The sequence below is a fragment of the Anomaloglossus baeobatrachus genome, chromosome 6, assembly GCF_048569485.1.
Source record: "Anomaloglossus baeobatrachus isolate aAnoBae1 chromosome 6, aAnoBae1.hap1, whole genome shotgun sequence".
NCBI classification, from domain to species: domain Eukaryota; kingdom Metazoa; phylum Chordata; class Amphibia; order Anura; family Aromobatidae; genus Anomaloglossus; species Anomaloglossus baeobatrachus.
The window spans coordinates 554,356,861-554,371,037 of record NC_134358.1 but is presented as its reverse complement, the minus strand read 5'-3'; the positions used below and the strand labels follow the sequence as shown (position 1 = coordinate 554,371,037).

Sequence of the window (14,177 nt, the reverse complement as noted above, 5' to 3'; positions counted from 1 at the left end):
TTTTCCTCCCCAAAATTTAAAAGGAAAATGAGGGGTGCGTCTTATAATGCGAATGCAGCTTACCAGGAGGTGTGCTGGCTGCGGCGGGGCTGGTGAGATGCTCTGTTAGCGGTGTGGGCTTCAAACAATAGCGCCCGGAGTCAGCACATGCGCAGCTGAAGCGCGCGGCTTAAGATCTCATCTGCGCACGCACCACCTCCGGCCGCTGATCTACCAGCAGCAAACTTGAGGAAGGTGGCGAGTGAACAGATGAGATCTCGGCTTGTCATTGAGCTGAGAGAGTAATATGTGAACGAATGGACTCCGGTCGCCATTTCTTTGAAGCCTGCACCACCGATAGAGCATCTGTGACAACTGCCGCACCATCCTGCTCCACAGAGCCAGCACGCCCACCAGCGCGGCACCCGCCGCACGGCCCCCAGCGCGGCACCCGCCGCACGCCCCCCAGCGCGGCACCCGCCGCACGCCCCCCAGCGCGGCACCCGCCGCACGGCCACCAGCGCGGCACCCGCCGCACGCCCCCCAGCGCGGCACCCTAACTCCAGCACCGCCCCTGCTCCACAACCGCTGCCGCCCCCACTGTTAAGACACCACTGGAGTATAAGACAAACCCCATTTATTTTTTTTACCTTTGTTATCTCTAAATTTGGAGTTTGGTGCATCTTAGAAAACTAAAGATACGGTACTTATAGTCTGGATCCGCGCTTGCTGCAAGTGAACTCCAACGTCACCCCCAGTGGCGGAAACCTCAATGTATCGTACATCCGAAGCTTCAAAGTGAAGAGTTCAGGACACGTTCACACGAATGTCAGCACAAAAAGATGTGTGAGACGTGGCCACTGTCGGCACCTGACAAACTGCAAATCTGGTAGCCTCTGGCCCATCTGCTCTGCAGACGGCAGCTCGTGGGGTGTGCAGCCACAGATGTAGCAGAGGTGAGCTTGCCATCATGCAAATTACCAATTTGGCTCCGCTCCTCCGGCTTCTGCCCGCTCCGCCACGCCGCTCTGAACGATTTTTCTTAAGGGCGGTTTCAGTTTTTCATCTCCGGCGTGTGACCTCTCCGGGTATTGCCTTTCGTACAGACCTTGGTAGAATTTTCCACCCCAGAGGTGCCCCCTATTATGTGAAGTAGAAATGCAGTGGGCCGATTGAGGCATGCCCTTGTAAAAAACTGCAGACTGAAACATGAAACATGGGGGTAGCGGGATACGGACGAAATATAGAACATGCAGCAGCCAGAGCCGGTCAGCAGCAATCTGATCAGAGGAAAGCTGGGTGGCAGTTATAGGGCGGTGAGTGGGGTCTCTATGAGGCCGGAATGGCACATAAGAGCCTATAGTATTCTACATTAGTGCCAAGTTATGGGTCAGAGGTCTCCACACACAGGATATGCTGGGTGCACGAGACCCAATCAATAGTCTCAACCCCCTCATGCACACTCAATTTGTCCACCAGCTTTTTTGCTCCCGACTTGCTCCATACACATGCATGCTCATTTTCAATTACTCCTCCTTATGCCCACTCCATACACATGCATGCTCATTTTCAGTTATTCCTACTTATGCCCCCTCCATACACATGCATGCTCAGTTATTCCTACTCCATACACATGCATGCTCATTTTCAGTTATTCCTCCTTATGCCCACTCCATACACATGCATGCTCATTTTGCAGTTACTCCTCCTTATGCCCACTCCATACACATGCATGCTCATTTTCAATTACTCCTCCTTATGCCCCCTCCATACACATGCATGCTCATTTTCAGTTATTCCTCCTTATGCCCACTCCATACACATGCATGCTCATTTTGCAGTTACTCCTCCTTATGCCCACTCCATATACATGCATGCCCATTTTCAGTTATGCCCCCTCCATACACATGCATGCTCAGTTATTCCTACTCCATACACATGCATGTTCATTTTGCAGTTACTCCTCCTTATGCCCACTCCATATACATGCATGCTCATTTTCAGTTATGCCCACGCCATACACATGCATGCTCATTTTGCACTCACTCCTCCTTATGCATGCTCAATTTGGCTGACCGCTATCCCTCCCTCCAGCAAACGCAAAGTCGATGTAGCCAGCCATTTTTGCTTCAAACCCCCTCCTTTTGCCTGTCATAACCATACACTGTTCTGATGACAGCTTCCCCCCCATAGGACATTCACACTCCGCTTCAGACATTTCCTCCCAAGTTCACACTAACATGCATGCTCAGTTTAGCTGGGTGTGCATGTATTGTCTCTGTGCAGTAATAGACACTTCTGGTTGGTGGCAGCTTCACGTCCCTGGAATGAAAATGGCCAGCATTCAAATCAAGCATACCCTCCCAACATCAGTCACGGGATACCCACCCCTCCATGTATATATGGTACTCCTCTTTTACAGCCAAAATCTGTGGGTGCAAACAAATTGCTCGTGTGTAGATTGGGTCTTAGGCTGCTTTCACGCATCCGTTTTTTGCAGGGCGGCTCAAAAACCCATGCAACGGATGCGGCAAAAAAACTGATCCGTTGCATAAGTTTTTCCATGCGGCCCGTCCGTTTTTTTGACAGATGCGACTTGATACTGAGCATGCGCAGTTCAAAAAACCGCATCCGGCGTCCATAGGCTTGCATTGTAAATCGCGCCGGATCCGTTTTTTTTGCCGCACAAAAATACGTGCCAGGCAATGTTCTATCCGGCTGCCGCATGGGCTAAATATGCCGCATCCGGCAAAAACTGGACGCAACGCAAGGCCATGCGGCACAATACGTTGCTAATGCAAGTCTATGCAGAGAAAAACGCAACCGGCGGCAAAAATAAAAACTGTTGCTTTTTTCTGCAAAGCGCCGTATTGTGCCGCTGAGCAAAAAACGGATGTGTGAAAGCAGCCTTATAGAAACAACGTTTAAAAAGTAGCAATGGCATCCAGCAGCCAATTATTGGGTATGGTGAAGGAATATAATTCACAAGATAGGGGGCTATGAGGCGTCGGGGGGGCCATGGTAACCGCTGGGGATGTCCCACGATACATGCCAGGGGGAGAAACCACAGAATTCTTCTGAAAAGCAGAAAACCTCAATTAGGCTGCTTTCACACATCCGGTTTTAGCGGTGCGGCTCAATCCGGCTATGCAACCTATGCAATGGATGCGGTGAAAACACCGCATCCTTTGCATAAGTTTTTTACATGCGGCACGTCCGGTTTTTGCCGCTTGCGGCATGCTACCGAGCATGCGCAGTGGCAAAAAACGCATGCGGCGGCCGGATGCGGTTTTTGCCGCATCGCGCCGCATCCGGAATCCATAGGGATGCATTGAGAAATGCGCCGCATCGGCCGGATGCGGCGCGATGTGGTTTTTTTTGCCGCATAAAAAAACGTGCCAGGCAACGTTCCATCCAGCCGCCGCATCGGCTAAATCTGCCGCATGCGGCAAAAACCGGACCGAACGCAAGGACATGCGGCACAATGCGGCACTAATTAAAGTCTATGCAGGAAAAACGCAACCGGCAGCAAAAAAAAAAAAAAAAAAAAAAAAAAAAAAAAAAAAAAAAACTGTTGCGTTTTTCCTGCAAAGTGCCGGATTGTGCCGCATAGCAAAAACTGGAGGTGTGAAAGCAGCCTTATACAGCATTCTATTCATCAAGGTGCAGTATAGTCCCATAGACTTCCATGGGCACAGTATTAGAATTCTCAGCAATTATGTCAAGAGTCTGGGAAGCGGAATGCCAATAATGTCATAGCGAACCAATTCGCACACCCACAAAAAAAAAAAAAATATCAACTGATCACAACCTAACAATGAACTGTAAAATAACCCCAAATTAAAAACAGTGACAACTGAAGACAATGCTAAGAGCAGAACCATCTTCTACAATAAAGGCGGCCTATTTGCTAACCCCAAGACCAGCCCGGCTATTAAGCTCTCATTATAATCACTACACCGACAGCGGTTACGACCTCAAACAATAAACACCAACACTGCCATAGTAACTGCACGCCGGACGCCGAGGGACAGGAGGAAGTGTGCAACCGCCACATAATGCAAGCCAAGGGAAACCTGCAAAGCATTGCACAAGCTCAGCCTGCAACCTTGATCGCAAATAGAGGTCCTCTCTGTAAGAGACCGTGTACACCTAAGCACAGGAATAAACTCAAAAGGGAATGTCCCTACAAAGCTCATTTTAATTCATTAGGTCTTGGAATAAGTTCCACAATTAGATGTTTTACTGGTTTTTTTATTTTAAAAACAGGCAGGGAAATGTTTTACCTCACAAAAAGAATCAGCTGTGATCCCATGCTGTAATGTCTGTATCCAGCCTATATTACTGGGAGAGATACACAGACCTCACATCCAGCCTATATTACTGGGAGAGATACACAGAGCTCACATCCAGCCTATATTACTGGGAGAGACACACAGAGCTCACATCCAGCCTATATTACTGGGAGAAACACACAGACCTCACATCCAGCCTATATTACTGGGAGAGATACACAGAGCTCACATCCAGCCTATATTACTGGAGAGACACACAGAGCTCACATCCAGCCTATATTACTGGAGAGACACACAGAGCTCACATCCAGCCTATATTACTGGAGAGACACACAGAGCTCACATCCAGCCTATATTACTGGAGAGACACACAGACCTCACATCCAGCCTATATTACTGGAGAGACACACAGACCTCACATCCAGCCTATATTACTGGAGAGACACACAGAGCTCACATCCAGCCTATATTACTGGGAGACACAGAGCTCACATCCAGCCTATATTACTGGGAGAGATTCCCAGTAATATAGGCTGGATGTGAGGTCTGTGTATCTCTCCCAGTAATATAGGCTGGATGTGAGCTCTGTGTCTCCCAGTAATATAGGCTGGATGTGAGCTCTGTGTGTCTCTCCAGTAATATAGGCTGGATGTGAGGTCTGTGTGTCTCTCCAGTAATATAGGCTGGATGTGAGGTCTGTGTGAGATACACAGACCTCACATCCAGCCTATATTACTGGGAGAGATACACAGACCTCACATCCAGCCTATATTACTGGGAGAGACACACAGACCTCACATCCAGCCTATATTACTGGAGAGATACACAGAGCTCACATCCAGCCTATATTACTGGGAGAGATACACAGAGCTCACATCCAGCCTATATTACTGGGAGAGATACACAGAGCTCACATCCAGCCTATATTACTGGAGAGACACACAGAGCTCACATCCAGCCTATATTACTGGGAGAGATACACAGACCTCACATCCAGCCTATATTACTGGGAGAGATACACAGAGCTCACATCCAGCCTATATTACTGGGAGACACAGAGCTCACATCCAGCCTATATTACTGGGAGAGATACACAGACCTCACATCCAGCCTATATTACTGGGAGAGATACACAGACCTCACATCCAGCCTATATTACTGGGAGAGATACACAGACCTCACATCCAGCCTATATTACTGGGAGAGACACACAGAGCTCACATCCAGCCTATATTACTGGAGAGACACACAGAGCTCACATCCAGCCTATATTACTGGGAGAGACACACAGAGCTCACATCCAGCCTATATTACTGGAGAGACACACAGAGCTCACATCCAGCCTATATTACTGGAGAGACACACAGACCTCACATCCAGCCTATATTACTGGGAGAGACACACAGACCTCACATCCAGCCTATATTACTGGGAGACACACAGAGCTCACATCCAGCCTATATTACTGGAGAGACACACAGAGCTCACATCCAGCCTATATTACTGGGAGAGACACAGACCTCACATCCAGTCTACAGTGCCTACAAGTAGTATTCAACCCCCTGCAGATTTAGGTTTGATAAGATGCAAATAAGTTAGAGCCTGCAAACTTCAAACAAGAGCAGGATTTATTAACAGATGCATAAATCTTACAAACCAACAAGTTATGTTGCTCAGTTAAATTTTAATAAATTTTCAACATAAAAGTGTGAGTCAATTATTATTCAACCCCTAGGTTTAATATTTTGTGGAATAACCCTTGTTTGCAATTACAGCTAATAATCGTCTTTTATAAGACCTGATCAGGCCGGCACTGGTCTCTGGAGTTATCTTGGCCCACTCCTCCATGCAGATCTTCTCCAAGTTATCTAGGTTCTTTGGGTGTCTCATGTGGACTTTAATCTTGAGCTCCTTCCACAAGTTTTCAATTGGGTTAAGGTCAGGAGACTGACTAGGCCACTGCAACACCTTGATTTTTTCCCTCTTGAACCAGGCCTTGGTTTTCTTGGCTGTGTGCTTTGGGTCGTTGTCTTGATGGAAGATGAAATGACGACCCATCTTAAGATCCTTGATGAAGGAGCGGAGGTTCTTGGCCAAAATCTCCAGGTAGGCCGTGCTATCCATCTTCCCATGGATGCGGACCAGATGGCCAGGCCCCTTGGCTGAGAAACAGCCCCACAGCATGATGCTGCCACCACCATGCTTGACTGTAGGGATGGTATTCTTGGGGTCGTATGCAGTGCCATCCAGTCTCCAAACGTCACGTGTGTGGTTGGCACCAAAGATCTCGATCTTGGTCTCATCAGACCAGAGAACCTTGAACCAGTCTGTCTGAGTCCTCCAAGTGATCATGAGCAAACTGTAGACGAGCCTTGACATGACACTTTGAAAGTAAAGGTACCTTACGGGCTCGTCTGGAACGGAGACCATTGCGGTGGAGTACGTTACTTAAGGTTTCAGTCAATACCAATGTCCCCACTGCCATGAGATCTTCCTGGAGCTCCTTCCTTGTTGTCCTTGGGTTAGCCTTGACTCTTCGGACAAGCCTGGCCTCGGCACGGGTGGAAACTTTCAAAGGCTGTCCAGGCCGTGGAAGGCTAACAGTAGGTCCATAAGCCTTCCACTTCCGGATGATGCTCCCAACAGTGGAGACAGGTAGGCCCAACTCCTTGGAAAGGGTTTTGAACCCCTTGCCAGCCTTGTGACCCTCCACGATCTTGTCTCTGATGGCCTTGGAATGCTCCTTTGTCTTTCCCATGTTGACCAAGTATGAGTGCTGTTCACAAGTTTGGGGAGGGTCTTAATTAGTCAGAAAAGGCTGGAAAAAGAGATAATTAATCCAAACATGTGAAGCTCATTGTTCTTTGTGCCTGAAATACTTCTTAATACTTTAGGGGAACCAAACAGAATTCTGGTGGTTTGAGGGGTTGAATAATAAAATGACCCTCTGAATAAACTTTTCACCATTTAAGAAAAAAAATAAAAAAAAGAAAAACATTCTTTTTTGCTGCATTTCACACTTCCAGGCTGATCTACAGTCCAAATGTCACAATGCCAAGTTAATTCCGAATGTGTAAACCTGCTAAATCTGCAGGGGGTTGAATACTACTTGTAGGCACTGTATATTACTGGGAGAGACACACAGAGCTCACATCCAGCCTATATTACTGGGAGAGACACACAGACCTCACACCCAGCCTATATTACTGGGAGAGACACACAGACCTCACACCCAGTCTATATTACTGGGAGAGACACACAGAGCTCACATCCAGCCTATATTACTGGGAGAGACACACAGAGCTCACATCCAGCCTATATTACTGGGAGAGACACACAGAGCTCACATCCAGCCTATATTACTGGGAGAGACACACAGACCTCACATCCAGCCTATATTACTGGGAGAGAGACACAGACCTCACATCCAGCCTATATTACTGGGAGAGACACACAGACCTCACATCCAGTCTATATTACTGGGAGAGACACACAGACCTCACATCCAGCCTATATTACTGGGAGAGACACACAGAGCTCACATCCAGCCTATATTACTGGGAGAGACACACAGTCCTCACATCCAGCCTATATTACTGGGAGACACACACAGAGCTCACATCCAGCCTATATTACTGGGAGAGACACACAGAGCTCACATCCAGCCTATATTACAGGCAGAGACACACAGAACTCACATCCAGCCTATATTACTGGGAGAGACACAGACCTCACAAATTAGTGCAATTCTATTAACTAAAAATAACCAATATGTAAAATTCCTTTTTACGTGAGAAGAGTATCCATAGCTTATAAGAACTTGTTCAGAGAATTTGGGAAAGTGGAAAAGGGAGTGATGTGACCGCTGCCAATACAGAGTGCACCAGTATATCCTTCCTCCTACACAGGCCACATGGCGAGGAAAATATGAAATTCTACCAGTGGATCCAGGTGCCCGGCACCGGGCGGAATGACACGGTTTACTGGCACAACATGAGTCCCATTTTCAAGACACTTCTGCCAAGTGTGAGAAACACAACGGCTGCACTAACATATGAATACACATATGCAGCCGCCTAGACGCAGGAGCCTACGCCATCCAGCAGAGCGCCCCGTGCAGCCGCCTAGACGCAGGAGCCTACGCCATCCAGCAGAGCGCCCCGTGCAGCCGCCTAGACGCAGGACCTACGCCATCCAGCAGAGCGCCCCGTGCAGCCGCCTAGACGCAGGACCTACGCCATCCAGCAGAGCGCCCCGTGCAGCCGCCTAGACTCAGGAAGCCTACGCCATCCAGCAGAGCGCCCCGTGCAGCCGCCTAGACGCAGGTAGCCTGTGCCATCCAGCAGAGCGTCCCGTGCAGCCGCCTAGACGCAGGGAGCCTGTGCCATCCAAGCAGAGCGTCTCGTGCAGCCGCCTAGACGCAGGAAGCCTACGCCACGCAGCAGAGCGTCCCGTGCAGCCGCCTAGACGCAGGAAGCCTACACCATCTGGCAGAGCACCCCGTGCAGCCGCCTAGACACAGGAAGCCTGTGCCATCCAGCAGAGCGCCTCGTGCAGCCGCCTAGACGCAGGAAGCCTACACCATCTGGCAGAGCACCCCGTGCAGCCGCCTAGACACAGGAAGCCTGTGCCATCCAGCAGAGCGCCCCGTGCAGCCGCCTAGCCGCAGGCAGCCTGTGCCATCCAGCAGAGTGCCTCGTGCAGCCGCCTAGACGCAGGCAGCCTGTGCCATCCAGCAGAGCGTCCTCTGGTCATACGAACCTTTACAAAAAAATAAACCCTATAACCTCGGGGAGCAGTGCAGCAGATGACGCTCAGGCGACCTTACAGACCAATTAAGAATCGGGACGTTCTAATTATGAAGCGCTCTCTGGTTTCACCTTGGTAAATCGGTCCCCGGGGTGGTATGATGAAGTCACTGCAGCGCTGAGCGGCGTTATTAGAGCCGGTGCCTCCGAGGACTAATGTCAGAGCAACAGAAGATGCAGCAGAGCCGAGCCGGCCAACTCTGTGCACTGGGATCGGGGTAGCCTCACCTGCAGTCCAATGTAAAGCCACAAACTCCGTGACAACATGACACACATCTGTGGCTTTACATAGGACTGCAGGTAAACCTTTTGCTGAAACTGAGCTCTGCTACACTGCGATCTCTCACTACATCTACAGAGTCAGCAAATGGCCTGACGAGAAGATAATATGCGGAAGGGGGGGGGGTAGTATATAGAAGCATAGATAACGCCGTCATATCACATATGTGCTGCGATAGCTGCAGTCCTAGGTTAAACCGCAGATAATACTGCGCAGATGTCGCAGAGTGGAATTCGGTCCTAGGTGGAAATGTCAATGCTGCAAAATGAGTCGACTTTGTGCCGCAGTCCTATGTAAACATCACAAAAAGTGAGCAGATGTCGAACCAAATGACACATTCAAGTATGCTACATCTGCGCACACGATTTCCGACTGGTAGCACAGCTCTGCTACATCTGTGCACACGATGATTTCCGACTGGTAGCACAGCTCTGCTACATCTGTGCACACGATGATTTCCGACTGGTAGCACAGCTCTGCTACATCTGCGCACACGATGATTTCCGACTGGTAGCACAGCTCTGCTACATCTGCGCACACGATGATTTCCGACTGGTAGCACAGCTCTGCTACATCTGCACACACGATGATTTCCGACTGGTAGCACAGCTCTGCTACATCTGCGCACACGATGATTTCCGACTGGTAGCACAGCTCTGCTACATCTGTGCACATGATGATTTCAGACTGGTAGCACAGCTCTGCTACATCTGTGCACACGATGATTTCAGACTGGTAGCACAGCTCTGCTACATTTGTGCACACGATGATTTCAGACTGGTAGCACAGCTCTGCTACATTTGTGCACACGATGATATCTGACTGGTAGCACAGCTCTGCTACATCCGTGCACACGATGATATCTGACTGGTAGCACAGCTCTGCTACATCTGTGCACACGATGATTTCAGACTGGTAGCACAGCTCTGCTACATCTGTGCACACGATGATTTCAGACTGGTAGCACAGCTCTGCTACAACTATAATTCATGTGCTCCAGCCCTAGGTGTCACCACAAATATTGTAAAAATTGTTGTGTGCACAGATGTAGCAGAGTTGAATGTGTGCTGAAGTCCAACTACTTTTAATAAGAGCAAACTAGCAAACTCAGCTCTGCTACATCTTTGCACAATGTTTCAGGTTTTACCTAGGACTCGTACACAAACTCCACAAGTTTCAGGGTGCAGAGCCAAGCTGGAAATCTCAGCAGTCCTACGTAAAGCTGCATACAACGCAGGGAGAGATGTAGCCTAGCTGAATTGGTTCTGGAGTGTTCCATAGGTCTGCAGCTGAATGGCACCAAGTAACGCTCGGAGGGTTAATACCGCAGGGTTGCTCCAGAAGAATGATCTCCATCCTGAGGCTCTCTTTTGGTTGCAAAACTACTACTCCGAGCATGTCGTAATGGAGGGTGTAGTAGTTGTGCAATTAGCAAGCTCAACTCCAGATCTCAGTATTCCCAGAATCAGCACTTGATCTAGATCTGTAGATTACCTCCACGTTACTAACTAAAGTATTATTAGTCCAGAACTAAACGTTCCGGACCTGCCTATGATCTAGAAGAGGTAGCCCTACTCCAGACCTTCACACCTCTACATCTCATGTACCAAAGCTGCTCTAGAATGATAGCTGAGAGCATCGTATCTGGAAACAAGTCATTTGTGATCTTTGCAGAGCGGCCAATTCCAGAGCGATTCTAGAACTAGGTATGTGTAATTGTTCTGGATTCATCACCTCCAGTTCTACAATGTAAAGAGCCAGCTGTGCCCCTAAAACCGCAAATATTCTAGACCAGTCACACCTCTAACGTGCGGTTCTCTAGCTTTTGCAAAGCTGCTACTCCCTGCATGCTCTGACAGCTGCATCCTCCCGGGCATGCTGGGTGTAACAGTTGGAGAGCTCTGCTCTAGATCTTGAGATCACCAGCAATACTGTACAATGCAAATGCTTGCACTGCTCTGGGTGAAGTGGTCTGAAGCTTGTAGCTATGAGGGTCTAGAGCAGAAAATGTTCTAGAACTGCAGGTGCAAACATCTGCTCCTAACCAGATAACTGCCACGCACTGGAACATAATCCAGCATTGGCATTTCCCCACCTCAGATCTGAAATGAGCAAGTGCAAGAACGAAACCCCCAGACCCGGAAATGAAAGAACCACAACGTATGCATGCACTGCCCTCCAGCTCAGTCCAAGAACTGGTAATGATCTAGAAGCACACGTGTATGCATTGCATTCCAGACCTAGAAACACATGCATGCATTGTGCTCCACACTACCAGCTCTATAATATAACTGCACGTTTCAGCACTGACCTAGAACACCAAGTGCATACACTGCACTCCAGACCTACAAGGGCATGCATTGCTCGCCAGATCTGATCTAGAGCCCCAAGTGCATGCACTCCACTATAGAATCCCAGTACAGTTTTAGGAACGCATGGTCAAGCCCTGGCCTAGAACCCAAAGTACATGCACAGCACCCCAGACCATCAGCTAAGTTCCAGAACCGCAAGTGCCAGCACTGAATGTAAGACCTAGAATTGCAAGTAAGCTGCAGAACCCCAAGTGCATGCATTGCACAGCAGACCACCAGCTCTGCTCTAGAACACAAAGTGCACTGCCCTCCAGATCCCAGGGTGCATGCACCACTCTACAGACCACTAGCTCTGATTTAGAACCCCTAGTATACTGTCCTCCAGACCCACAAGTGCATTCACTGACCTCCAGACACCAGGTGTATACACTGCGCTCCAGACCCCCCCAGCTTTGCTCTAAAACCCCAAGTGTACTGACCCCTGCTCTAGAACCACAAGTGCACTGCTCTCAAGGAAACCCCCCTTCTCTAGAACCCAAAGTACATTGTCCTCCAGACCCAAGCCCCACAGACTTCCAGGTGCATGCACTGCCCTGCACACACCCCCTACCCCATTTGATCTAGAAACCCAAGTGCACTGCCCTATTCTAGAACCTCAGGTGCATGTTCTGGCCCTTTAGACCCAAGCTCTGCTCTAGACTCCCAGGTGCATGCACTGCCCTCCAGACACAAACTCATACTATTTATTCTAGAACCCCAAATGCGTTGCCCTTCAGTCCTGCTCTAGAACCTCAGCTGCATGCACTGCCCTCCAGACCCTCTTTGTTCTAGACCCCCCATTTGCATGCACTGCCCTCCAGGTACCCCCACTGCTCTAGATTCCCGTTTGCATGCACTGCCTTCCAGACACACACCCCCCCCCCCTGCTCTAGATCCCCGTTTGCATGCACTGCCTTCCAGACACCCCCCCCTGCTCTAGATCCCCGTTTGCATGCATTGCCCTCCAGACACCCCCCCCCACTGCTCTAGATCTCTGTTTGCATGCATTGCCCTCCAGACACACCCCACCCACTGCGCTAGATCCCCGTTTGCATGCATTGCCCTCCAGACACCCCCCACACTGCTCTAGATCTCCGTTTGCATGCATTGCCCTCCAGACACACACCCCCCACTGCTCTAGATCCCCGTTTGCATGCACTGCCTTCCAGACACCCCCTGCTCTAGAACCCTAAGTGCACGCCCCTCCCCCAGAGCTAGAACTTGGAGACAGCTGTTTGTGGACAGCACATGGCCTGCGCTCTTAGTAAAACTTCTGGCCCCAACCTGTGGCTCGCGTAGCCCGCAGGCCGGGAGGTGCAGGCCCTGGGCCCGGTGCAGCGGTGCCGCGTGCAGGCGGTGTACGTGTGCTCGGCGCCATGCTGACCTCACAGGAGGTAACACGAGAGGCGGCCGCTCACCTCTGCTCCCGGGGGACGCCGCGTTCCTCCTGTCCGGGGAGCTGCTCCTCCTCCTCCGGGTTCTGGCCGCCTCAGGGCTGCTTTGAGGTTGTGCTAGCAGCAGGGAAGGAGGGGAAGGACTCGGGGGCCCCGGCTCGGTGTTACTCCCCACCGAAGCGGACGGGGAGCGGCTGGGACTGCTGTGCAGGAGCTGGTAGGGTACGGTGGCCCGGATGGGCTGGAGGAGGCGCGCTGAGCCGTTCGGAGGGGAGACGGAGCCGCGCTTCACTCGGGGGTGAGTGGAAGACATGACGGCGGCGCGATGCACGGTCTCCCCGCCACCGCCGGTGACGCAGCTCCTCCGCGGCCCCCGAATGGCCGGCGACTGTCACACAGCGGAGAGGAGGGAAGGGGCGGCGCTCACGGCGGGAGGCGTTGCGTCATAACCAATCAGAGGGCCCATTCAAACCGTGACGTAAGAGCCACAGCCAATAAAAAGGAAGCGAGCCCTGAGGGGCGGGGTCAGTGGAGGTTGTAGCGTAAAATAGTTCAATGACGTCACCAAAGTGAGCAGAAGGTTCATAATACACAGTATATAATACACAGTATATACACACACAGTATATACACACACAGTATATAATACACAGTATATAATACACAGTATATACACACACAGTATATACACACACAGTATATAATACACAGTATATAATACACACAGTATATACACACACAATATATAATACACAGTATATACACACACAGTATATACACACACAGTATATAATACACAGTATATACACACACAGTATATACACACACAGTATATAATACACACACAGTATATACACACACAGTATATACACACAGTATATACACACACAGTATATAATACACAGTATATACACACACAGTATATACACACACAGTATATACACACACAGTATATACACACAGTATACACACACAGTATATAATACACAGTATATACACACACAGTATATAATACACAGTATATAATACACAGTATATACACACACAGTATATACACACACAGTATATAA

The 14,177-nt window shown here is 49.7% G+C and overlaps 1 protein-coding gene across 2 annotated transcripts in view; it reads right to left on the bottom strand.

Annotated features, from left to right (window-relative positions):
* GLCCI1 (glucocorticoid induced 1) overlaps positions 1–13,512 on the bottom strand; it is a 142,337-nt gene extending 128,825 nt beyond the window's left edge. For both annotated transcript variants that reach the window (XM_075315697.1, XM_075315696.1), the window contains exon 1: positions 13,132–13,512. In XM_075315697.1, coding sequence (XP_075171812.1) covers positions 13,132–13,420 — 289 coding nt within the window. In that variant the 5' untranslated portion in view covers positions 13,421–13,512. The remainder of the gene's footprint in view (positions 1–13,131) is intronic.
* Positions 13,513–14,177: the final 665 nt, after the last annotated feature.